Source organism: Pygocentrus nattereri, chromosome 1 (genome assembly GCF_015220715.1).
Source record: "Pygocentrus nattereri isolate fPygNat1 chromosome 1, fPygNat1.pri, whole genome shotgun sequence".
NCBI lineage: Eukaryota > Metazoa > Chordata > Actinopteri > Characiformes > Serrasalmidae > Pygocentrus > Pygocentrus nattereri.
In genome coordinates, this window is record NC_051211.1 from 49,117,192 (window position 1) to 49,144,036 (window position 26,845).

Here is a 26,845-nt window from a genome sequence, read left to right on the forward strand (position 1 = left end):
GCCATGCCATCTGGATGGCCACCCACAGCTCCATGGTACTTGTGAGAATGGACCTCTCCACCACATCCCATAATTGCTTGATTCCATTTATCAGAACTCTCCAGAATGCTCCTCGAACCAATTCTGGAAGATGTGGGCCCAATAGCATGGTGCTGGAATATCCCATCATTGTGGGGGGTACATGAAGTCCATGAAGGGCTGCAAATGGTCCCTAAGCAGTGAAACGGCATGTTTAGGCAGACCAGTGGACCCAAGTCATGTCATGAGAAAGTAAAACACACCAGTATGGAACCAGCCTGCACAGTGCCTTGTTAAAAACTGTGCTCCATGGCTTCATGGGGTCTGTGCCACACACACATCCTACCAATTGATGCTGTGACTCATCGGACCACGCCACATGTTGCCAGTCCTCTAGGGTCCAGTTAGCAACCTCACAAGCTCAGGTGTGAGGCGCTGTGTCTGGTGTCGCATGTTAACAGAGGCACTCTGGTGTTTCTGCTGCTCTTAGATCCCATGGAAGCTAAAGAACATTGCACTGTCCTGTGGGATATGCGTGTGGGGCCTCCTGCATTGAACGTGGATGTGATTTCTGTTATCTGTTTGCATGGACAATTCTAGCCAGACACCGCCAGTCAGGATTTTTAAGCACTTGTGGGCAGCCACTGTGCTGTCCACTGTGGGTGGTAATGCCTTCTATTACATATTCCTAATACATACATGACACTGTGGATCGAGAAATGTTAAATGCCCACACAACTTCGAAAATACTGCCATGACTTTTGGCAGTCCTGTTCAAAAGTTTGAACACCACTGGTCAAATTACATTGTTTATGGACCATATTTTATGTTTTATTTTGCCAGTATGTTAAATTCAGTACATAAACAGTAATTGTGCACTGAAATGTGCAGAAGCGACTTCTTCTTTCAATCAACAAAACACATCATTTGACCAGGGATGCCCAAACTTTTGAATACAACTGTACAAACCTCATATTTTATATCACTTTCCTTATTTTCTTATTCTTCTAGCTGAGAGACATGTGTACGAATTCCTAAGGACATTGTCCAAATGGCAAGAAAAGATCTTATCTGAGTTTACAGGTTCATATCTACTCTTGCCTGGTCAGTTCAGTGCACATGCATGTACCTTATTGCTCTTGCTGCCAGGGCCACACTGCTGGCAGGCCTCCTCTCCGTAGATATGGTGTCCTGAGAGGAAGGTGTTGGGTGGGCACTCCTGACACTGGTTGGTGTCTTTATCTATGAAGTGTCCGGCAGGGCAGGGCACACAGGACGAGCCGCTCTCCTGACTCACCAGTGCACAGGCATGGCAGGATGAGGCCGATCCGTCTAGAGCATTTGTGACTGTGATGGAGTAGATCTTCACTATATCATTCACAAAGCGACGCACCTGATAGAGAGACAGAGAGAGTGAGAGAGGAAAGGATAATGCATTAGTTAGGATGGGGAACTGAGAGTAGCTCACTAATAACTGCATGCTGAGGGCCTGATGTGCTAAGCTTTTAGCGCCACTTTCAGACACAAATCATATGCATGTACAAAAATACTACAGGAACCAACAAGTGAAGTTTATGTGCATGAAAAATGCAAATTGTGTATGCATTTGAGGGAGGATGCAAAATGTGGGAAGCAGAAAATGGGTGGAAATATTAGAACACTGGAAGCATGACTGATTTAAAATTCCACTGGATTTATTTTGATTTCGTTTGAGCGACTAGAGGCTGTGAGTTTTGCACAGATTTTCCCTCTTTTCAAACCAGACAAAAGCTTTATGGTCTCAAAGGAGGAGAAGAAATTTCCCTCAAGCCATAGCAGCAGACACAGCAGCTAAACAGAGTCTGGAACACATTCTGAAAGAATATACAGCATCAAATAACATGGTTTAAAATCTCAGGAACAGATGAATGTGTGACAGAAGACGCGGCAGTGAAACTCAATTCTAAACATAAAAAACGTCTCATCATTGAACTTTCATTTTCTGTTTTCTCTCATGGCTCCAATATTTCACTGCGCCTTTGAATCCCTGTGCCAGAACAAACACTGTTAGTAGGTGTTTTTTTGGGCACGTATTGCAGTCAAATCAATGTATGCAACACATTCTATGCTGCGTACATCTGACCCTGACACGCTTCAGAGAAAAGAGAAGAATGGAGTGAGTGGACTGAGAGAGAGAGGGAAAGAGAGAAAAGAGAGAGACACTGAAAGAGAGCAAAAGCAGTGTGTCTAAGCAGAGCGGCAGACAAAATGAAACTTTGAAAACAGGTCAGGTATCTCTCTAGACAAAAGAAATTAAAATTGGGGCCCCCGAGTGGCACAACCGTCTAAGTGTTGGCCCTGTCATCAGGAGATTGTGATTTCGATCCCCGGTGATGCTACAGCCGTCCGTAGCCAGGAGTCCAAGAGAGCACAGTTGGCCTCGCTCGTTCTAGGTGGGTAGGATGGCCCCCCTTCTCCCCCATCACTCAATGCGATGCTAGTCAAAGACCCGCAGTCTGTTAGCTGATGTAACAGATATGGCATTTGGTGCTTTTCTCGGAGCGCGTTTGGTGCTCAGCGTCTAGTGATGTTGCAAGAGCGGCAGTTTGAAAAGATGCCCTGGCTTCGCAGGTCTCAGAGGAAGCCTGTGCTAGCGTTGATAGCATCGTGTGATTGGGGGAGTCCTAACTAGCGGGTGGAATTGGAAACAACTAAATCGGGGAGAAAACTGGGTCAAACCCCCCCCCCCAAAAAAAAAACACTGAAATTGCAAATGTGTCACTTTTTCCACAATAATGATTGATTGAATAGTATCACTTGCATGCCATCAGGCTTTCGTTGGACACCTGTAGGGGTGTGTGTGTGTGTGTGTGTGTGTGTGTGTGTGTGTGTGTGTGTTAATGGTTACTTTGAAAGTGCTGAACACATTATTGAACCCTTGTGTGGTGTTGATGTGTTTGTTACTCAGTGGTCTGGTGAACCCACTGCATTGTTTTTTCAAATCAATGCAGCCAAAACAATTTATGTAAAAATACCAGATGTTTCAAATATCACAGGTGGTCAGTGTAGGGTTCTCCTTTAGCAGCTGTAGCCAGTCAGCAGCCTGTCCATGTTGTCCACACTCACACACACACACACACACACACACACACACATATATGCAAACACACACACACACACACACACACACACACACAAACACTAACAGCAGACCATGTAAGAGGAGAACAGAGTGAAGGACACAGCACCTCCACACTTTTATGCCCCATGCATTCACCCAACACCACATGTGTAATATAAATCCGTGGGGTGTGAACAGTGTGAAGACACTGAAAATGTGTTATATGTTCATCACAGAAACTGAGCAAAAGCAAATAATATAATAAATAATAATAAATACACCATTTTTTCTTCTTTTTTCTTTTTCTTTTTGGTAATTTATGAAAATGGGCTCAAAAAATGAGTTTGGTTCTGCATTTCTCCAGTTGCCCTAGCATCACAGAAGGTATTCAATTCTATCAGCAGCATAAATTATTTGATTTAATGAAGTACTGATTGATCAAACCATTTTTAGATGATTTATTCAAATAATGGCAAGAGCAGAGGTTTGGAAATTGTTAAACAAGCATACTGACATGCATAAAACCACTACTCAGTATATTAAAATTATTTGTATTAACTGTAATATATTGTGTTTTTCTGACAAGTAGATGCTTATTTACTTACTTATATATATAGCTTTTTAATTTCTCAGGTACCCCAAAACTTTACACAGCACTGTATGTATGTTAAGTCAGTACTTACATCAGAAGGTTTGTTGGTGCGCTGGAAGGCCCACGTGTAAGAGACCGATGCGTTCTTAGTCATTATGTGTGTGTATGCTCGTCTGCTTTTGGTGCCCTCCCACGACTCCACCACGTTAGTGCTCTTCCTGTTCACATCCTGCAGTAAAAAACACAGAGAATCAGAGAATCCAAGGCAGAAGGAACTGTCTTTATTCCTGTAATAATACATTTAATGAGATACAGATCTCTGATCTCCAGTTTTGTCTTTTTTCAGTTTTTCTCATAGTTTGAAAATGCTTATTGCCCTTTACATTGTGTATACATTCCATGATGAATGGACCAAAAGCAATGGTCAAAAATGATTTGAAAAAAACTCTGCGTCCATGGACTTACATTCAAAGTAAAGGATATTTTTTTCTTTCTAATGTAAAGTTATCATTTTGGAGATACAAGGTTTTGTTCCGACAACAGCGACATACACACACACACACAGCTACTTCATGAGTTACACCTCTTTGTAGGTACACTCACTGTCCATTTTATCAGGTCCACTTACCACCAGAGGTCAAGTCCATCCGTATAATTTGTAAGCTATCTTTTACCCTAATTACTTCTCTGCTTTTACAACTGATCATTACACACCGCCTGTCTTTCCTCAGGTAAGATCATTACCACAACGCATTGCTGAGTTACGTTGCCTGGATATGACCAACTAATCAAATATTCATCATATACCTTTAACAGCTAATTCCAACCTTCACTAAACAATGAGGCGAACAAACAAAAGTGCGTATCAATTTCACGACGCACAATGAGCTTACCATCATAAAGTAGAGTTCACAGTCTGCGCTGCAGATGGTCTCAAAGACAAATGTAATTCTGCCAAACTCGCTGGCTGTCACCCCCGCTACAGACGTCGGGAGTCTGAGAAAGCGACAGTGAGAAGGGAACAGTGAATGCATGTTGGCACAAGATGGGCTTGCAAACAACAGCAGCAGGGCTTCTAGCACTTTTGGTTCAAACATTGTGTGACAATGTACTTGGCCCATTTTAACAATTTAAAACATTTCAATGAGCTACACTTCGCAAGGGCTTTGTTTCATCCTCACACAAAGAAGATTCAGACTCACTTAAAACCAGGCACTCGTAGAGTCAGGATGAGATAATCGTTATCAGAACCTCCGATTCCACTGCGGATGTGGTCCCCAGCTACCTCCCAGCCTGAACACAGACTCACGGTAAGTAATCAGCTAGAGACCCACTAACACAGTTTAACAATATTTTCACATTCGAAACCCGTATTTTCAACCCGTTAAGATTTGATTTGATGTATTTTATGAGTTAAAACTGTCTTGATTCTATAATTATGCTCTAATTTGCACAGATGGTTTGGCTCACAAAAAGATAAATGAACAGCAGTCTTACAGAACAGCACAACTGAGCTATAAACCACATTGAAACTGAACTGACTCATATATTAAACCAAATATACAGTTGTGCTTGAAAGGTTGTGAACCCTTTAGAATTTTCTATATTTCTGCTACATTTGACCTAAAACTTCATCTGATTTTCACACAAATCCTAGTAGACAAAAACAACCAAATTAAACAAATGAGCAAAAATATTAGACACATCTGTGAGCAGCAAAATTCTAAAGATTTCACAATGTTTCAAGCACCACTGTAGCTCTAAACTGTATCTGAACCCTCTCAGAAGTCTGACACTAAGCATTAACCCTAAGTAAATGTTCCCATGTTCCCCATGTTTTGTGGTTTCCAACTGATTAAATGTCAAAATATGATATTTTGAACATTGATTTTTTTACTTTTTGCTACTATACTAGTTGTTTAGCTCAGAGTATTTCTTCTTACCATTCATGTCATCACATTTGGAGTTTCCCACATTGAAACAGGAAGTTTTCATATTTCTGGGTAAAATGTTCCACCACTTGTACTCGTACCCCAGTGATGGCTCCGTCCCTGCAGGACACGCTTGGCAGTCTGGACATAAATAGTAGGTTGGCTCATTACACAACGACCACATAGCAGGTCAGTAAGTACCTCACATATTCACTGCAAGAGTAAAATAAATAGCTAAAGTGAGAAATCAAGTTCACATAAATCTTCCCAAATGTTCTCAATCTGTGTTTGGAGTCTAAATTTGACTTCTTTAGTTTAAAACTGGAGAAACAAATTTAATATTAATAAAACACAATGGAAGCTTGTAGCCATGACAGTAGAACTGTTCAAACTGCAGACCTCAATCAATTCACATCTGCTTTTAACTTGTTAGGTAATCTCAAATAGCCTTGCTTATGCAGTTTCTGACACTGTATAAAATGCCATTAGCTATAAGAACAGACAAAACTATGCTCTGTAGCTAAAAACAACACTAGGTTGCATCCTAAAGCCAGAACTCATCTCTATTCTTTTCCTTAAGAAGAACTTCAGTCACAAAACACATCTTCGGCTAAATGTTTACATCTGGGATAAAGGGAAAATTCTGTAAAAATGTTTTTTGGCCAAACTATTTTATTAAAGGAAATCTTTGTTGCAGTGAATGATCAGCTGTGCACAGAATTCATCATCATCGTCGTTAACTGCTTAATCCAGATAGGCTTGCGGTAGCAGTTCGGAGAGCCGAGAATCCCAGATGACCCTGTCCACCGCAACTTCTTCCAGCTCATTCCCAAGGACCCCAAGCTGCTCCCAGGCCAACTTGGAGATGTAATCCCTCCAGCGGGTCCTAGGACCCCCACCGGGAGGTGTCCAGGGGGCACCGGAATCAAATGCCCGAACCACCTCAGCTGGCTCTTCTCAATGCGGAGGAGTAGCAGCTCTACTCCGAACTCCTCCTGGATGGCCGAACTCCTCACCCTATCAAACAGAATGTAGCCTGCCACCCTGCGAAGAAAGCTAATTTCCGCCGCTTGTATTCACAATCTCGTTCTTTCAGTCATTACCCACAGCTCATGACCATAGGTGAGGGTCGGGATGTAGACCGACCTGTAAACAGAGAGCTTTGCCTTATGGCTCAGCTCCCTCTTCACCACCAGGTCCCGGTGACCCTATCCCGTGCAGGGTACATGGTATTCTGTGCCTGTTTTTCATGGTGGGTTTTTTGGATCGTGTTAGTCTGGGTCTTCATTCCAGACCTGTTCGCCCTGGGAGACCCTACCAGGAGCATATTGCTCCCAACGACTTATTTCTGAAGTTCCCTAGACCACACAAGCCCTTCCGCCACGACAAGGCCCCGATCCAGGAAGGGCACAGAATTCTCCAGGTATTTTTTGGATGATGTTTGCACAGAAAGAAAGAATGAAAAATCTATCCATGCATCTTTGATCAAATCAGGTGTCTATAAACCATATAATACATGCAGCGCATGGATTAAATGTGTGTCAGCACCTGTGATGCCGTCGGAGAACGTCCCAGGTGGGCAGGGCAGGCAGGTGGAGGAGTTGTGTGTGTAGAAGCCTGGGTTACAGGGTGGGCAGTCCTCCTTCTCTCCTGAGGGGGGCAGCGTTACTGCTCCTGTTACATTGTCTTCCACACAGACCTTTGGTTCCACCCATCGATACAACACTTGTGTCTGAAATGATACAGCACCCGTGAAAATGTCAGAGTACAGGTAAAGAATAAACCTGTTTTGCGTCTGTATTTGCTTATTAGTGCCATTTACTTTGCCGTTGCTGTCGCAGGCGGTGTGGATCTGAAAGTAATCTTTCTCTGAACATGGAGGCCTCTCCTTACACTCTGCCCAGCCTTCCTCTAAAACACAAGGACAGTCAAATATCACTTACAGCACACTCTCCAGCATGAAAGCACTTATATGCAAACAAACAGGATGGAAAAGTTTAGCAAAACTTTCAGCATAATTTTTCACTATTATATTATTATTACATTATTACCTCACATGACTGAATGCTGTGATTTAAATTGCAAGTATTTTCAATAAATTAAGGCCAAGGCCTCAGAAGGCCAGCACATCCATTTTTCCTGGGTTGAGACTTGAGTACATGTACCACTGTTCTACCAGACAGTTGTGGTTGTGTTGTTGTGTTCAAAGCATATAGGTATTTGCTTGCTTCTGATTGGTCCAACTCATCTATAGGCATCTATTAAGCTCCACATAATAGGATAAATTCAATGCAATTAAGTACAATTAAATGTGGTTGGGATAGTGAGGTGGTTAACACCTCTGTCTTCTATGCTGTAGACTGGGGTTCAATCCCCACCTGGGTAAGCACCATACACTATACCAATAAGAGTCCTTGGGCAAGACTCCTAACACCGCCTTGGCCTGCCTGTGTAAAATGATCAAATTGTAAGTCGCTCTGGATAAGAGCGTCAGCCAAATGCCATAAATGTAAATGTAAATGCAATCCAATGAAGAGATGGCTGAGAACCAGAGGGGAGCACTGACACTATTTCAGACTGGCAGGGAGAAGGGCTCACATTAAAGCACTCACTTTCAAGCTCAGGGCCCACCACATGGACTTTTTTGTTCAAGCCCAGCTCCCAACAAATACTGATAGAGCAAATATGTGGACTCTCTAGGAGGGCCCTGAGGACTGGTTTGAGAACCACTGTACTAGAAAGTGGTGAGAGTGATGTAAATTAGTGAGCATGCCAAATGAGGCTACTTTTTTTGCTAGTGTCTGTGTGTATGTTCTTGAGCTCTTGTTGGGCTTCCCAGTCAGAGTGACTCAGCCCCACCCAGGCTATCATCACACTTGGTATGAAGAGCTGGCACAGTTTTCTTTTTCCAAATTACTGTTAAAAGCAGAAGTAGGCGATATAGTACCACAGTACCTGAGGATATTTGTGCGATACACAATATTATCATGACCTTTAGGCCCAATCCTATTTCTTATTTGACCCCTACCCCTTGTTTTCGATTGTCTCCTTGCCCCATGGAACTGATTTACAAATGGTAGTGGTTGAAATCCTCCCCTATAAAATGGGACCCTCAAATAAAAAGAACATGACTTCATTAACAGGCTGCTAGCGGTGCTCTGTAAGCAACCCTGTCTGCAGTGATAGCAGAGGATTGTAAAGCAACCTCATTGCTACACTTTAGTTACGTTTAGGGCATCACATGCCTTCAAAGAGGGGGATACGACAATTATTTATTATCACCCACCCCTAATTCTTCAGTGATATGAAGCTGAGGTCAGCTGTTTGCTAGCGTCTTGTTCAAATTTTCCCATTCCACCTTAAATGGCACTGCATTTCTGATGCCTAAGGCACCAGAATGTCAATACTGCACCATTTAAGGTGGAACGGGAAATTTAACTAGCTAGCTACTGAGACATCAGCATATTATTAGCGATTTTCTTGCTTGTTATGAAAAAAGGACCATGATACACTGAAATGACATTACACTAAATTAATACAATGGTTATCATAATTTTTTTAACAGAGAAAAGTTTCTTGTGCAGCCATCTTGCCAGTTTTTGTTTTTTTCTACTAATATTAATATTAACTAATATGTGTTTACCACCTGTGTCTTGTGAACCCTTGTTTTTCCCTGTTGTATTTAAGCCCTGTGTTTTCCTTAGTCTAGCGCTGGTCTTTGTTTGAAGTATATGTACTGTTTGATTTGTTTAAAGTGTTGGATATTATTTGGTGTTTCTCCGTTGTGTTTATCCTGTGTTCCTCGTTATGTCTGTTCCCTGCTCTATCTGTGTTAGCTCCCTGAACCTGGACTGTTATGACCATGACCCTGGATTTGCCCCAAATAAATCTTGCTTGTCTTTGCACATGCGTTCGCCTCATCATCGCTCCCCACCATTACACATTGATAATAAAATATTGTCATATTGCCCTCCCTTAGTTAAAAGTGCATTTTTTCAAATCTTGGTGGTTTAAACTTATAGTGCAATTGAAAACAAACACCAGTACTAATGAGTCCTGACATCACAACTAGTGGATACAATGTGTGTGGTATGGTATCACTTCCCAGGTAGCACTTCTATCGGTTGTTTTTTCCTTTTTTGAAAAGTCAAACAGCTACAGACAAAAACAGGCTCACTATTATAAATGTTTTGAAAAGCAAAAGCTAGGAGTCCTCAAACTTGATGGTCAGTTTATGGCAGTTTTGACAGTCAGCTTGATGTGCATGTGTGTGTACCTGAGTACTGCGCCTCTGGGCAGGGTGTGCAGGAGCTGGCTCCTTTGTTGGAGTAGGTGTTCCTGGGACAAAGATCACAGGATGAGGAGCCTGGGGTTTTACTGAAGGTACCTGGTCTGCAAGGGAAACATTCAGAGGTGTACGCCACACCTGCAAACACCACACACAGAATTGACAGTAAATAATCCTGGTTAGTCTCTCTTATGCACACTTACATCGCTTTGATAAATAGTAACACACATGCTAAAGCCATTAAGGAGGGATACCAATTTTCAAGATTTAAATACAGTTATATTATTAAGACATAATCCAAATCACTGAATTCAGGTGTTCCAATCACTTCCATGGACACAGGTGTATAGAACCAAGCCCCTAGGCCTGCAGACTGCTTCTACAGACATTAGTGAAAGAATGGGTCGCTCTCAGGAACTCAGTGAATTCAGGTGTGGTACCATGATTGGACGCCACCTGTGCAAGTCCAGTCATGAAATTTCCTCATTACTAAATATTCCACAGTCAACTGTCAGTGGTATTATAACAAAGTGGAAGCGATTGGGAACGACAGCAACTCAGCCACGAAGTGGTCAACCACGTAAAATGGCAGAGTGGGGTCAGCGGATGTTGAGGCGCATAGTGCGCAGAGGTTGCCGACTTTCTGCAGAGTCAATCACTACAGAACTCCAAACTTCATGTGGCCTTCAGATCAGCTCAAGAACAACATAGAGAGCTTCATGGAATGAGTTTCCATAGCCAAGCAACTGTATCCAAACCTCACATCACCAAGCACAATGCAAAGTGTCGAATGCAGAGGTGTAAAGCAGATCCATTGGACTCTAGAGCAGTGGAGACATGTTCTCTGGAGTGGCTAATCACACTTCTCCATCTGGCAATCTGATAGACGAGTCTGGGTTTGGCGGTTGCCAGGAGAACGGTACTTGTCTGACTGCATTGTGCCAAGTGTAACGTTTGGGGGAGGGGGGATTATGGTGTGCGGTTGGTTTTCAGGAGTCAGGCTCGGACCCTTAGTTTCAGTGAAAGGAACTCTTAATGCTTCAGCACCAAGAGATTTTGGAAAATTTCATGCTCCCAACTTTGTGGGAACAGTTTGGGGGACGGCCCCTTCCTGTTCCAACATGACTGTGCACCACTGCACAAAGCAGGTCCATAAAGATGAGTGAACTTGGTGTGGAAGAACTTGACTGGCCTGCACAGAGTCCTGACCTCAATGATGAATTAGAGCGAAGACTGTGAGCCAGGCCTTCTCGTCCAACATCAGTGTTTGACCTCAGTAATGCGCTTCTGGAAGAACGGTCAAAAATTCCCATAAACACACTCCTAAACCTTGTGGAAAGCCTTCCCAGAACAGTTGAAGCTGTTATAGCTGCAAAGGGTGGGCCGGCATCATATAAAACCCTATGGATTAAGAATAGGATGTCACTCAAGTTCATATGGGTGTGAAGGCAGATGATCGAATACTTTTGGCAATATAGTGTATATATATTCATGAGGGAGTGATAAATGCGGGGCATTTTGAAGCAAATAGTACCCAAAGAAAATGTATTTTTCCAGATTTACTTACTAAGACCACTCAAAAAAAACATTGAAAAGACCTGTAGGTTCACTGGTTGTTTTGTGTTTTGAATAGTAAATAAAATGGTTATATTTGTGTTGTAGGCATCAGATCCTCTGGCTCCTATCACCACCAATGCAAAGAAATCCTTACATTTCTCTACACTTAATGATGGTTGTTCAAAGGCTCTTTAGTAAAGAAAATGCTCAAAAAACCCTCTGCATGATTATGGAGAATGTGCTGTAGATGGGCATAGCACTCTTTTGAAAAGAGTTCTATGGAGCACAAGCTTGACATCGTAACAACAGCAGAACCCTTTTTTGTGCTATATAGAACCCTTTTCAAAAAGGCCCATCAGAATAGTACAATCTACAGCACATTCTCCATCAACTTTAAAACCCTTTTACAATGCAAAGAACCCTTAAATCATGCAGAGGGTTCTTTGAGTGTTTATGGTTCTACACAGAACAATTTTCTTTACTTAAGAACCCTTAAAGAACCATCATTCCACATTAAAATATGCTGAAAGCACTCTGACCGACACAAAAAATAAGTGACTCATATCTCTCGCACCTTCAATCTGAATATTTTTCAGCAGGACGGGCTTCACAGGTTTCCCTCCCAGCAAGATGCCTGTCGTCCTCCAATACAAAATATTAGTGCCTGATTTCAGATTCACCTACAGTAGGAAACATACTTAGTACAGGCACACAAATATACATAGATACACAATTGTAAATATCAGCGTTGACACAATAAGCTTCCATTCATACATCTGGGAATTGTGAATAGCTGAGAAAGTTTACATCCCTGAGTTTCTAAATCAGTTAAGAAAGAAAGCTCACTGACCGTATGTGTTCCCCATTCACCATTAGAGGTGAGTTTGATCCACTTCTGGTCTGCTGTCTGGTCCATTTCCTGGCACTGGTCATTCTGAATCTGGAAAAAGGCACAGGATCTACTGTTAGTATGTAAATACACTAAGCCACCAGTTTATTAGGTACACCCTGAACTACAGCCTAGCTATTTTATCAGGTACATTTATCATATGCACTTGTAGGGTGATGGACCATTCTCAACAAAGTATTGACACCAACATGGTAGGGGCATGTTAGCAGTAAGTGTCTCAGGCACAGCAGCTTTGCTGAGATACTTGCACATCACTACTGGGTTGAAATCAGTCCACCACCCAAAAGTGTCCAGCAAACAGTTCCTGAGTTCCTGAGGTCACAGTGACCATGGATGACTTTGATGACAATGACTAACATAAACCACACAGAAAAATGTGAGCTACTGTCTCTCTACAAGATACACTATAAGGACAAAAATATTCAGACACCTACATGAGCTTTTGTGGCATCCCAATCTAAATCCCTTGGCACTAAAATGGTCCTGTTGCAGCTCTAACAGCTTCCACTGGAGTGTTTCTGTGGAAATTTTTGCCCATTCATCCAGAAGAGCATTTGTGAGGTCAGACACTGATGCTAGAAGGCCTGGCTTGCAATCTCCTTCCAAAGGTGTTGGATGGGGTTGAGGTCAGAGCTTTGTGCACTGGGGCTCAGTCATGCTGGAGCAGAAAAGGACCCCAAACTGTTCCCACAAAGTTGGAAGCACAGAAACCACAAAACTTTACACTAGGCACAATGCAGTCAGGCAGGTAGTGTTCTCCTGGTGTTCACCAAACCCAGACATGTCCATCAGACTGAAGGATAGAGAAGCGTGACTCATCGTTTCATAGAAAGCTTTTCCACTGCTCTGGAGTCCAGTGGCAGCGTGCTTTACACCACTCCTTCCAACACTGGGCATTGTGGCTGTAGCAATGGGACACCAATCAGGCATAACATTATGACCTTGTTTCTAGGCTCATTGTCTATTTTATCAGCTCCACTTACTCTACAGGAGCACGTCGTAGTTCTACAGTTACAGACTGTAGTCCAACTGTTTCTCTGATACTTTGTTAGCCCCCTTTTACCCTGTTCTTCAGTGGTCAAGGCCCCCATGGACTCTCACAGGGCAGGTACTATTTGGGTGGTGGATCATTCTCAGCACTGCAGTAACACTAATGTGGTGGTGGTGGTGTGTTAGTGTGTGCTGCGCTGGTCTGAGTGGATCAGACACAGCAGTGCTGCTGGGGTTTTTCTGTGCATTTCAACAAGGTAGGTATGTCTAATAGCGTCTAGTAAAAATATCCTTATAACCTATAAAATCTCTTCCCCAATAAATAAAGGAGGTAATGATCTGTATTGAGCATATAGAGCTGATGAAAGAGCATTCTGACTCACAAAGAACTCGAAGAAGACATTGTTGTCGACATACTGATAGTCGAAAGAAACTGAACCCTGTTTCATCAGGTGAACCGCATACACCAGTGATACCGTGCACTCGTCCCGGTTCGACTCCAGGTGAGTTCCCTGAGGTGTCCATGACGAACTGCACAGACAGACAGACAGACACATACAGCAGTAAGTAAAAGAACTGAGAGCTACTGAGGGCAGATTTCTATTTCTGCACAGGGCATCAGGGATAAGTGTAGCTTTAGACATGCACAAAATATGCAGACCCCCAAAATCTCAACTCTGCATTGTGCAAATCTGAAGAGCTGTGAATCAAACAAACTCTGATTGGCTAACAGGTAGTGCTGGGAGCAAGATGAGAACAAAACAATACTCAACGCAAACTAGTACAAATAATAAATGTAAGAATCAGTTGGTAGAAGAGGATCCACATTACTAAAACAAAAAACAAAAAGTATTTTTAAGCCTTTACTGCATTCATTTTCAGAACATTCTGTCCACCACAATGAAAATAATTGTATCTTGGCAGGGGAAATCATCTTAAATCTATTTGAAATATTTCATATTTAATTTTTTCAGACTGTAGTATATGATCATATAACTTATTAATTTTTTTACTTAAGTCATTTAATCTAGTGAAAGTGTCTTACAAGTCATTTTGGTTTTCTCTGGAAATAATAAAGATAATTTTCTTGTTTTGAAACAAGCAATATAATCTGCCAACAGAATAATAACAACTTTGACTAGAAAAAATCACCTTAAAAAAAGCGCATTAGTGAGGTCAGACACTGATGTTGGATGAGAAGGCCTGGCTCACAGTCTCCGCTCTAATTCATCCCAAAGGTGTTCGGTCGTGTTGAGGTCAGGACTCTGTACAGGCCAGTCAAGTTCTTCCACACCAAACTGGCTCATCCATGTCTTTATGGACCTGCTTTATGCACTGCTGTGCAGTCATGTTGGAACAGGAAGGGGCCGTCCCCAAACTGTTCCCACAAAGTTGGGAGGACGAAATTGTCCAAAATCTCCCAAAAACTTTTCAATGAAAAGTTCCTTTCATTGACCTCCTGAAAACCAACCCCGCACCATAATCCCCCCTCCACCTAACTTTACACTTGGCACAATGCAGTCAGACAAGTACCGTTCTCCTGGCAACCGCCAAACCCAGACTCATCCATCGGATTGCCAGATAGAGAAGTGTGATTCATCACTCCAGAGAACACGTCTCTGCTGCTCTAGAGTCCAGTGGCGGTGCTTTACACCACTGCATTCGACGCTTTGCATTGTGCTTGGTGATGTAAGACTTGGATGCAGCTGCTCAGCCATGGAAACCCATTCCATGAAGCTCTCTATGCTGTTCTTGAGCTGATCTGAAGGCCACATGAAGTTTGGAGGTCTGTAGCGATTGACTCTGCAGAAAGTTGGCGATTTCTTGTAGTTCTCATATAGTTCTTACAACAATATCAAAATGAGGAATATTCCATAGTTTTGCTAGTTTTAAGATTTTAAAGATATTTTTAGCATAGTTGAAGATTTAGCTTGCCAAGATATCACTGCATTGCAGTGCACATGTTCATGTTACACGTATTCATGTTGTCTGACAACTAAACCCTTAAAAAGAAATTCTTCAGTAAGTAATTGGTTACACACAGAACGGTGAGCAATCGAGTAACGATTTTTGTGTTTAAATGTTTTTTTGCATGACTTAATGGTTCTTCTCTATGATGGAAAACTTGTTGTATATGGGCAATTTAAAATATAATCTGCTGTATATGGTTGTTTAAAAATGGATCTATATAACACCAAAAAGGATTCCACAATAATAATAAAATAATTAAAAAATAATAATAATAATATAATAATAATAATAGTGTATCGCAGTAAATTCTAGCAATAAACAATATTTTGATGTAGACAAAACAGGCTAGTAGTGCAAAGCAATGAATATAAGGATTACTGTATAACATTTCATATTCTCTGCTACACTAAATTAAACAGGAAATACTCTGCTGTCTTTGCAGCTGGTCAATGTTCTTTAAATATTAATGACATGCTGAAATAAACTGACAAAAGCGTACTCTGCATCATGATAAGAAAAACGATACTGATACTGACAAAATATTGACATACTGCCCACCCCAGAAAACATCAGCCTGTGCTAACTTTTTCATGGTAATTTCAAGTTAACTCACTTGTTACAGGACAGAGATTCATCCCCAGATCCCTCAGGCTCCATGTAGGTTGCCAGGCTACTAAATCCAGCAGGAATGGAGTCCCATTGGTCAAAGCGCACGCCGCTCCCCAGCGAATAGGAGCCTGCAGCACAAGCTGTGCACTGCTGAGAGGACATTTCCAAAAACTCTCCTGCCTCACAGGAGAAGGCTATGAAAGACACAGACAGAGCCAAACAATGTAAAATATTTAAACATATTACGTTACTGTATGAGTTACAGCTTGGTAATAAAGTGCTATACATCACACTGATTTAATTTATGCAGAACTGTAACAGGCACACATACATACTCGATTTATTGCTGGTATAAATCAAACTTGGCTTGGCTCCATATCATATATTCTCTACCACACACACAGCTTATGACTTACTGCAGTCAGTGCCTCTGACAGGCTCCGGTAGGCCACTGCAGCTGCCCTGTCTGTGAGGAATAGCCACTCTCCAGCGTGAGCCTGTACTGTCACACTCCGTATACTCAAAGTAGTAGTCTGTCTGGAAGACACAGACAGCAGTGATGGTCACTGGTCACAATAACAAAAATATATACTCTATATAGCTCATCTGCTGCTGCACAGTTTGTGTTGGTCATCCACTCATCCTACATCAGTGGTCACAGGACGCTGCCCACAGGACGCTGTTGACTGGATACTTTTGGTTGGTGGACTATTCTCAGTCCGGCAGTGACACTGAGCAGCACTGCTGTGTCTGATCCACTTGTACCAGCACAACACACACTAACACACCACCACCACATCAGTGTCACTGCAGTGCTGAGAATGATCCACCACCCAAATAGTGCCTGCTTTGTGAGGGTCCATGGGGGTCCTGACCACTGAAGAACAGGGTAAAAGAGGGTAACAAATTTACTTTGCAGAACTACAAAGTGCAGCTATAGAGTAAGTGGAGCTGATAAAATGGACAATGAGCGTAGAAACAAGGAGATGGTCACTGATATACAGAATCAAACCCCTGATCATTGACATGTTTACTGTATTGTGGAGGAACAGAGCCCTTTTATTGATGCAGGACTAATGTGCTAAAGTGTCTGCATTTTTTTAAATTATTTTACTTCATATGAAACCCTAAAAAATACATCGTATAATTTAGGTGAATCTAATCGCAGTTTCCCAGTTTTATAAATATTCATTTTATAAATATGTGTCTGCCACGCCAGGCATGTACATAAAAATTACTGGGTATTAGCATCTGTCCACAATTCCTGTCAACGCATCCCTACAAAACAGTGATTCCAAACTTTTAAATGTAGTGTACATTGCAGTTAAGTAAGCTATATTATCAACAGAAACCATTAGAATTGAAAAGCAATGCTACTCTGTGATCCCAATACTGCTATACTGTCAGATAATATATAATCCATCTCATCCACGCCCAGAAGGACTTGCAGCACACATCAAAAACTAGCATACATGGGAAGCACTTCATAAACTAAGATTTCTCACCAAGCCAGACAACATAAGAGTCAATAAATTGACATAGTCAATACTGGCCAAAAGGAGTGAGCCAGTTGGACAGTCTGGATTTGTACACTCTCTTTGAGAAAGGGGTGAGGGACAGTCACTTTCTCTGACTTCTGCTCATCCATAATCACCAGGGAGACCACTAAGAGCCTTGCGACTGTTGTCATGACAATCCCTCTCTTCTGTCAGCCAGTATGTGAATGGCAATGAATTGGAGCTTGACTTCAACTGATAACTGCCCAAGATAATGAGGCCACAGAGCACCTTGCTGCCACACACACTGCGCTGTGTGTATGAGCGAGTGTAGGGAGATAAGGCTGAGCTTTGTCATGCTAATCAGCGTTCCCTCCTGTAAAACACACACTGGAAATATGTTCTCCTCCTCTGCAAGGCCCATGAACACTTCCAACAGCATACAAGCGGGGCTTTTTGGACAAAAGCCACTGACAAGCATGACACACTTCTCTGAATGGGAAACTGGGGTTTATATTTGTGGATGGCGATATATGAAGATGATGGTCTACCCAGCATGAAAATACCAGTTCTGCTTAAAAGAGAAGAGGCTACACAGAGAAATCATTAATCGTAACATGATAACAAACGGTTCGTAGGCAGTTCAGGCAGTCATTAGCAGTGCCTAACAAAGCTAAATGGCAACAGCCCTGCTAATGGCTTTCTCCTCTTTCTTCAGAGCCACACAGCTTACACAGAGGCAGGTGCTGCTCTGTTGGAAATGCTTGGTTATGACACACCATGAAATGATGCGAGCATTTAACTCTGCAGTGCACCTGCTGGTGGCCCTGCCCTCCCCCACCCCCAACATATGACCCAGGAAAGAGAGACAAAAGGAGAGTAAATGTCAATAATGATCTTAAATTTTATTTGAACTTTGTCTCAATTCAAAATGTATTAACCCTTGTGTGGTGTTCAGGTCTGGGTGACCCATTTTCAATGTGTACCAAAAGAAAAAACAATGCTATTTATTATTACTTTGCTCATTTTCAGTGAAGAACATATAAAATAACACGTTTTCAGTGCCATCACACTGTTCACCCCCAACACATTTATATTACACGTGTTGGGCTGTGTGTGTGTGTGTGTGTTTGTGTGTTTGGGTGTGTGTGTGTGTGTGTGTGTGTGTGTGTGTGTGGACAACATGGACAAGCTGCTGACTGGCTACAGCAGCTAAAGGAGAACCCTACACTGGCCACTTGTGATATTTTAAACATCTGGTATTTTTAGATCACACATGGCTGTATTGATTTAAAAAGACAATAATGAGTCCAACAGACCAAGTTCATTGCGCTAGGAAGCAAAACAGCAATTGGCATTTATTTCATATATACCATTCCAAGATTGTCTTTTTTTTTGGGAAAAGTCAGAAAGCTGGTATGTTTCGGATTTTTACTATTTGAGTGATTTCTGTGGAGACGCCTGCAGGCTTGAATACAAAATGCCTTTGAACACTTCTTCATGATTTCATGATCCAACCAATGAACACAAGCTCTGGCTGGACCTCCAAAAAGTCAAAAGGTCTGCCACCAGTTTTATGTTGTACTCAAAGTGTTTATCTCCGAAACTTTGAAGTAAGCTAAAGAACTTCATTCAAATGTACCAAACAGGGATGCGCGATTGGAAACGGCTAAGATTTTTGCTCCAAACACACAATCATCTATCAGCCAATTAATTGTTTTTTGGCCGATTTCTGTTGCAATTTTATGAGGTAAATAAGATCAGCAAGGCTGGGTAAATGTTTTGACTCAATAAGTTAGAAACCTGGCGCATTAAAATAAAAAAATTAAATAAAATAACTGAGCCTTATATAATAAGTGAACAACGTAAAGTACAAATTACTATTTGAAGTCAAAACCTTACAGCAACCACATTTTACATTACAAACATTGCGCCTCGTTCCCTAATATCTTCCTAAGTTTGGTCTTAAATGTGTTCTTGAGAAAGGTCCTAAAAAAAAGGCCTACATCAGATTCATGATGTTCTTAATCCACAGAAGGTTTTGCACATTTGTGCTCTTGAGTGTGTGTAGATTCTGTTCTTACCTGAGAACAAATCCCAAATAAGTAAACAGTGGTAAATCTTTGTGAAAACTGTGTAAGTGGGTTTTAAGAAGACATTTCTTCTCAAGAACAGTTGGTGAATGAGCCCCATTATTTTTTACAGCGCACTGTAACTAAACGCTGCTACTCTTGTACCAAATAGAGGGCTAATTTTCTAAAAAGCCAGCTGCCTCATACTTTCGATGTAGCATTTTATTTGAATTATGTTATTGACAGATTTGAAAAAAAAAAACAACTGATAAAAAAGGAAACTAACAGAAAGTACTGGAAATGTGCTAGACACTCTTTTAGCCCACGCAGTGAGCTTTAACAGCGAATAAAAATTGGCTACAAAATTCATGGTCAATTTGGCTGTAAAGAAATTGGATCAGTTGATCAGTTATTCCTTATAAGGAATGACTGCATGTGTTAAAGTGTCCAGATACCTTTTGGACCCAGTGTAAATCTGGACAGATATTAAATGAGGCCTAATGCTTGGCCCTGGCGGCACATATTCCTGTGAAAGACCTTAACCTTACCTGACCCACTCCTTCAGACTATGGAACAGACTGTATGTCTATTCCCTTCAGAACTGAATCAATATCACAATTCATATCACTTAAATCTCGGAGCACTGCTGTGAATACAGACGTACTTACAGCTCACCACGTGTATCCAGAGCGTACTGAGCTACTGACCTCACTATCATCAACAGGTACACACTTAAAAAAGATGGTTCTTCAATGGTAAAGGGAATGGAATCTGTTAAAAGCCTTAAAGCAATGGTTCTCTATAGAACCATGAGCTCTATGTACAACCCCAATTCCAGTGAAGTTGGGACATTGTGTAAAACATAAATAAACACAGAATACGATGATTTGCAAATCCTTTTCAACCTATATTAAATTGAATACACTACAAAGACAAGATATTTAAAGTTCAAACAGATAAACTTTATTGTTTTTTGCAAATATTCACTCTTGAATTTGATGCCTGCAACACGTTCCAAAGACGTTGGGACAGGGGCGTGTTTACCACTGTGTTACATCACGTTTCCTTTTAACACTCAATAAGTGAACTGAGGACACTAATTATTGAAGCTTTGTAGGTGGAATTCTTTCCCATTCTTTCCTGATGTACAGCTTCAGCTGCTCAGCAGTCCGGGGTCTCCGTTGTCGTATTTTGCGCTTCATAATGCACCACACATTTTCAATGGGAGACGGGTCTGGACTGCAGGCAGGCCAGTCTAGTACCCGCATTCTTTTACTATGAAGCCACGCTGTTGTAACACATGCAGAATGTGGCTTGGCATTGTCTTGCTGAAATAAGCAGGGATGTCCCTGAAAAAGACGTTGCTTGGATGGCAGCAGATGTTGCTCCAAAACCTGCATGTACCTTTCAGCATTAATGGTGCCTTCACAGACGTGCGAGTTACCCCTGCCATGGGCACTGACACAGGATCTGCAAATCATCATATTCTGTTTTAATTGATGTTTTACACAACGTCCCAACTTCATTGGAATTGGAGTTGTAGAAACATCTGCTTAAATGGTTCTCTGCTTGGTGAAATGACTCTTCATATTGATAGAGAACATGTTTATGCTTCTATCTAGAACCTTTTTGAAAATGGTTCTATAAAGCATGAAAAATGGTTCTGCTTTTGTTACAAGCTTGACATTCTGACAATATCAGAACCCTTTCTGGTGCTAGGTCTAACCAAACACAGCACACTCTCCATCAATCTGAAGACCCAATTTACCATGCAAAGAAACCTTTGAGCATGTTCTATATCGGTTCTATATACAGGTCCTATATCGACCTCGTGGTTCCATAGAGAACCACTGCTTTGAGGTTCTGAGCAGAAACATGAACACAGTTCCCATCGATCTGAAAAACCATCTCAGCATGCAAAGAACCATTTAGGCACTAAGTGGTTGTATACAAAACCTACGGCTCTACAGAGAACCACAGCTTGAAGGTTCTACACAGAACCATAAACACGTTCCCCATCACCATTTAAGCACGAGATGGTTCTACACAGAACTCATGGTTCTATACAGATCCACTGCTTTACTAAAGAACCCTTGAAGAACCATCTTTTTAATCGTGTTTATCCCACGTTTAAGCCCATTTTCACCTGCCTTCACAAACAATTCACCCTCAGTTTGCAGTGCTGACCCTAAGAGGGTCCATACGGCGTAAACAGCGGCTGTGCTCGGACTCTTACCTGATTGGTCAGCTGCGTTTCGTCATCATATGATAGCACCCTGGCTTTATAGGCTATTAATCCAACAACAACAGCCATAGCTCTGTTTACTCGCCTGCGTGAGTGATGTGGGAATACTACAAGCACTATAACAGGCCTATTATACAAACTCGCCACACGTTTGACGCTATTCAGGTTACAATAAGCTTACAGCTTCTTCTTATCTGCCAATTTCGGTCAACGGGCCCTGAATTTCGACGAATTTGGGGCCAAAACGAGATTCAAACCCGCCGCAGGATCCAACATGGTCGGTTTGAACGCGAACAGACGAATTGTGCGTTAATCTCGGGGTCCGTTTACCTCCTGACACAGCGGCAGGTCGCCAGCCGCGCGCAGCCGCGGGAGCGCGCAGAGGAGAAGCGTCACCCATCCACACGCCAGCCGGAGCTCCATCTTCTGAGGAGAGGAGAGAAAAGACAGGCGGCAGGTGGAGAGCACGGCTAACACGCCATGGGCGGCCTCGGGGTGTGTGTCCGTACAGTGCGAGCTCGGTGCCGTGTGTGTGTGTGTGTGTGTGTGTCCTCAGCGTTAAAGCTGCTGCCGCTCAAACGGCTCTGAGTGGCGGCGACTGACGTCACGTGATGCAAGCCTGGCGTCGCCAATGGTGGGGAGAACACATGGAGACTGCTTTAAACAGTTCACCTACATGCACGCAGGGCTCTGGTTAAGCTCCAGCTCCGACTACCAGCCACAACATTAAAACCACCTGCTTCTACGCGCACTGTCCATTTTACCATATAGGAGCACTCAGTAGTCCTACAGTTAGACTGTAGTCCATCTGTTTCTCTGCATACTCCCCCCCTTTCACCCTGTTCTTCAGTATTCAGGACCACCACAGAGCAGATATTATTTGGGTGGTGGGTCTTCCTCAGTACTGCGGTGACACTGACGTGGTGGTGGTGTGTTAGTGTGTGTTGTGCTGGTACGAGTGGATCAGACACAGCAGTGCTGCTGGAGTTTTCAAACACTGTGTCCACTCACTGTCCACTCTGTTAGACACTCCTGCCTTGTCGGTCCACCTTGTAGATGTAAAGTCAGAGACGACAGCTCATCTGCTGCTGCACAGTTTGTGTTGGTCATCCTCTAGTCCTTCATCAGTGGTCACAGGACGCTGCCCACAGGACGCTGCTGGCTGGATATTTTTGGTTGGTGGACTGCTCTCAGTCCAGCAGCGACACTGAGGTGTTTAAAAACTCCTGCAGCACTGCTGTGCCTGATCCACTCAGACCAGCACTACACACACTAACACACCACCACCACGTCAGTGTCACTGCAGTGCTGAGAATGACCCAGCACCCAAATAGTACCTGCTCTGTGAGGGTCTTTTGGGGGTCCTGACCAAAAGAACAGGGTGAAAGTGTGTAACTGTAGAACTGCAAAGTGCACGTATATGATAAATGGACCACTTACCATATAGGGACATGATTAAAGGGTACTTTGCATCGTGAAAGGGTTCTTCAGATTGATGGAAGATGTGCTGCATATGGTTCTACATAGCACCTTTTTGAAAAGGGTTCTATATAGTGGCAGAATGGTTTCTTCTTTTGTGATTAGCATAACATTGTAACAATGGAAGAACCCTTTTGGTGCTATAGAACCATATACAACATGTTCTCCATCAATCTGAAGAACCCTTTCATGATCTAAAGATGTTCGTGGTTCCACTAAAACTCTTATAATACAAATTAAGATGTAATGTTCATTTAAGCTAAATGGCTACAGTGCTGTGAGTTTATTGCCCTGTCTGCCTCAAACGGCTGACTGAAGTGTTGAGAACGAACCCGCTGGTTTTACTGTCTGATTAATTGAGCTATGAATTTGATTGATGTCCATGTGATTAATGAACGAAGGGCTTAAGAAGTATATAGACACAAAACTGAAAGATGTTACATGCCGTGACATCCTGCCTTGCACTGGCCTTGTCGTTTTCTGTTTCAGCCTTTGTTTTTTTTGTTCTATGTGCTTTTGTTTATGTCAGCCATGTGCCATTGTCTTCTCCCCGGTCCTGCCTTCTTATTGTTTGTCTCACCTGCCTGTTGTCTGTAGCCCCGCCCTCTCATTAGTCCCTGGTGTTTCCAGTCTGTTCCAAGTGTATTTATACCCCTGCCTGTTTGCTTTGTGTTTGCTTGATGTTTTGCCCTCTCAGGCCCTGTTTTGGTTCTCTCTCATTTGTTTTCTAGTTTTCTTTATGTCCCCCTGCATTTATGTCTTGCACTTGCATCCTGCCTCTCCGTCTCTCCCAACATTACACATATAAACCTCAGTTCTTTCAATTTTTTTATCATATTTTTATCAGTGATTTGCACTAGACCTTCCTTTTACTATTATATCACCTATTTAAGTCTTTGTTTTTGAAAGATTTGTCTACCACTTGTATTTAATGCAGGACAAGGAGTGAAAGGTAAACAGTGATCCACCCCAACCAAACACTTTTAATTTCATAGTCTAATTTCATTTCCTGTTCAAAAATGAATTATGCCCACATAATGCTTTAGTTCCAGTAGCAGCCCATGAAGAGCTTAGTAATCGCATTTTAGACTGAATTAGCAGTGGCATAGCAAGAAAAACACACATGTTCAGGGCTGGATCTGCACCCCACTGCTTTAGTCTACTAGGATGGACACCAAGAAGAGTCAGCTAAAAAGTAGAGAAAGAGAAGCCTGTCACCACACTGGAGCAACAGTGAGCCAAACTTACTTGATTCAAATTTGTACATTAAGTATGAATAAGATACTGTATATTTCCAAAAGTATTCACTCACCCATCCAAATCATTGAATTCAGGTGTTCCAATCGCTTCCATGGCCACAGGTGTATAAAACCAAGCCCCTAGGCCTGCAGACTGCTTCTACAGACATTAGTGAAAGAATGGGTCGATCTCAGGAGCTCAGTGAACTCCAGCGTGGTACCGTGATCGGACGCCACCTGTGCAACAAGTCCAGTCATGAAATTTCCTCACTACTAAATATTCCACAGTTAACTGTCAGTGGGATTATAACAAAGTGGAAGTGATTGGGAACGACAGCAACTCAGCCACGAAGTGGTCAGCCATGTAAAATGACAGAGCGCCAACTTTCTGCAGAGTCAATCGCTACAGACCTCCAAACTTCATGTGGCCTTCAGATCAGCTCAGGAACAGAGTAGAGAGCTTCATGGAATGGGTTTCCATGGCTGAGCAGCTGCATCCAAGCCTTACATCACCAAGCACAATGCAAAGCGTCAAATGCAGTGGTGTAAAGCGCCACCACTGGACGCAGAGGAGACGTGTTCCTTTGAGTGATGAATCACACTTCTCCATTTGGCAATCTGATGGACGAGTCTGGGTTTGGCGGTTGCCAGGAGAACGGTACTTGTCTGACTGCATTGTGCCAAGTGTAAAGTTTGGTGGAGGGGGGATTATGGTCTCGGGTTGTTTTTCAGGAGTTGGGCTCGGCCCCTTAGTTTAGAACTCTTAATGCTTCAGCACCAAGAGATTTTGGACAATTTTGTGCTCCCAACTTTGTGGGAACAGTTTGGGGACGGCCCCTTCCTGTTCCAACATGACTGCACACCAGTGCACAAAGCAAGGTCCTAAAGACAAGGATGAGTGAGTTTGGTGTGGAAGAACTTGACTGGCCTTCACAGAGTCCTGACCTCAACCTGACAGAGCACCTTTGGGATGAATTAGAGCGGAGACTGCGAGCCAGGCCTTCTCGTCCAACATCAGTGTCTGACCTCACAAATGCGCTTTTTTTAAAGTGATTTTTTCTAGTCAAAGTTGTTTTTATTCTATTGGCAGATTATATTGCTTGTTTGAAAACAACAAAATTATCTTTATTATTTCTGGAGAAAACCAAAATGACTTGTAAGACACTTTCACTAGATGAAATGACTTGAAATGAAATGAAAAAAATTAATAAGTTATATGATCATATACTACAGTCTGAAAAAACAAAATAAGAAATATTTCAAATAGATTTAATATGATTTCCCCTGGCAAGATACAATTATTTTCATTGTGGTGGACAGAATGTTCTGAAAATGAGTGCACAGAGTCCTGACCTCAACCTGACAGAACACCATTGGGATGAATGAGAGTGGACACTGCGAGCCAGGCCTTCTCGTCCAACATCAGTGTCTGACCTCACAAATGCGCTTCTGGAAGAACGGTCAAAAATTCCCATAAACACACTCCTAACCCTTGTGGAAAGCCTGACAGAATACTTTTGGCAATGTAGTGTATATTGCATCAGCATAATTTCATCCAACAATTAAAAATGTGAAATAAAATAATATACATCAGCTGTGTCGATGTATTATATTTCACTGTGGAAATGAGAGGAAACTCATGAAATGGGCTTTTAATAAGAATGAAATACGTCTGCAGCCACACTTCCATGGGGTGTACAAACAGAGGTGGGTACTAGATACATGTACTCAAGTAACATTTTAATAGATTTGTGGTTTCCTGAGTAATTTTAATTCTTAATTTATAATTTATGAGTATTTTTAATTTTTCTGAAAATATTCCTCCACAGGAAATTAACCTAGGCCCCGTTCCCATTTTCTCTTATTTCTTTTCTAGTCATCTTCATGTTCTTTAGTCTTGTTTCCTTTCTGTTGTAGTATTTCATTAGAGGGTTCTTAATGTTTTGTGACATTGTGGATTCTTTCATCATGGCTTTCAATAAAAACAAGAATCTGCGCTTGCACCCTACCTCTTCTTCTCCCTCTGGGTTACAACACGGAGACCTATTATAAAGTTTCTCAGAGGTGTCCAGGGCATAGTAACAGTTCTAGGTTATTATGGACAAACTGGGTGAATTAGTTTGCTACAGTGCCACCCTGATGCCCAGCAGTGCTGCAGCTTTAGTTAGTTAAGAATAATAAAGACAGAGCCCCCCCCCCACCCCCTCGTGACCCTGAGGGAGATGCGGCTTAGAAAATGTGTGTGTGTGTGTTTCCCTATTGTGGCTGAAGCAGCTGAACAATGACCTTTCGCTGAATTGTGTTAGAGTGTTATTTTACCTTAAAGGACGTCATGGTCTGGAGGTTAGG

At 42.2% G+C, this 26,845-nt stretch overlaps 1 protein-coding gene across 2 annotated transcripts in view; it reads right to left on the minus strand.

Annotated features, from left to right (window-relative positions):
• elapor2b (endosome-lysosome associated apoptosis and autophagy regulator family member 2b) overlaps positions 1–22,386 on the minus strand; it is a 29,117-nt gene extending 6,731 nt beyond the window's left edge. Inside the window, exons 1-14 of one of the 2 annotated variants that reach the window (XM_017698941.2) lie at positions 22,110–22,386; positions 16,383–16,503; positions 15,971–16,160; positions 13,770–13,917; positions 12,337–12,426; positions 12,061–12,166; positions 9,918–10,067; positions 7,464–7,552; positions 7,190–7,373; positions 5,654–5,782; positions 4,913–5,003; positions 4,604–4,706; positions 3,802–3,939; positions 1,148–1,411 (exon numbers count right to left, since the gene is read on the minus strand). In XM_017698941.2, the coding sequence (XP_017554430.1) occupies positions 1,148–1,411; positions 3,802–3,939; positions 4,604–4,706; positions 4,913–5,003; positions 5,654–5,782; positions 7,190–7,373; positions 7,464–7,552; positions 9,918–10,067; positions 12,061–12,166; positions 12,337–12,426; positions 13,770–13,917; positions 15,971–16,160; positions 16,383–16,503; positions 22,110–22,202 (1,896 nt within the window). In that variant the 5' untranslated portion in view covers positions 22,203–22,386. The remainder of the gene's footprint in view (positions 1–1,147; positions 1,412–3,801; positions 3,940–4,603; positions 4,707–4,912; positions 5,004–5,653; positions 5,783–7,189; positions 7,374–7,463; positions 7,553–9,917; positions 10,068–12,060; positions 12,167–12,336; positions 12,427–13,769; positions 13,918–15,970; positions 16,161–16,382; positions 16,504–22,109) is intronic. The other variant, XM_017698940.2, reaches the window with a different exon arrangement.
• Positions 22,387–26,845: the final 4,459 nt, after the last annotated feature.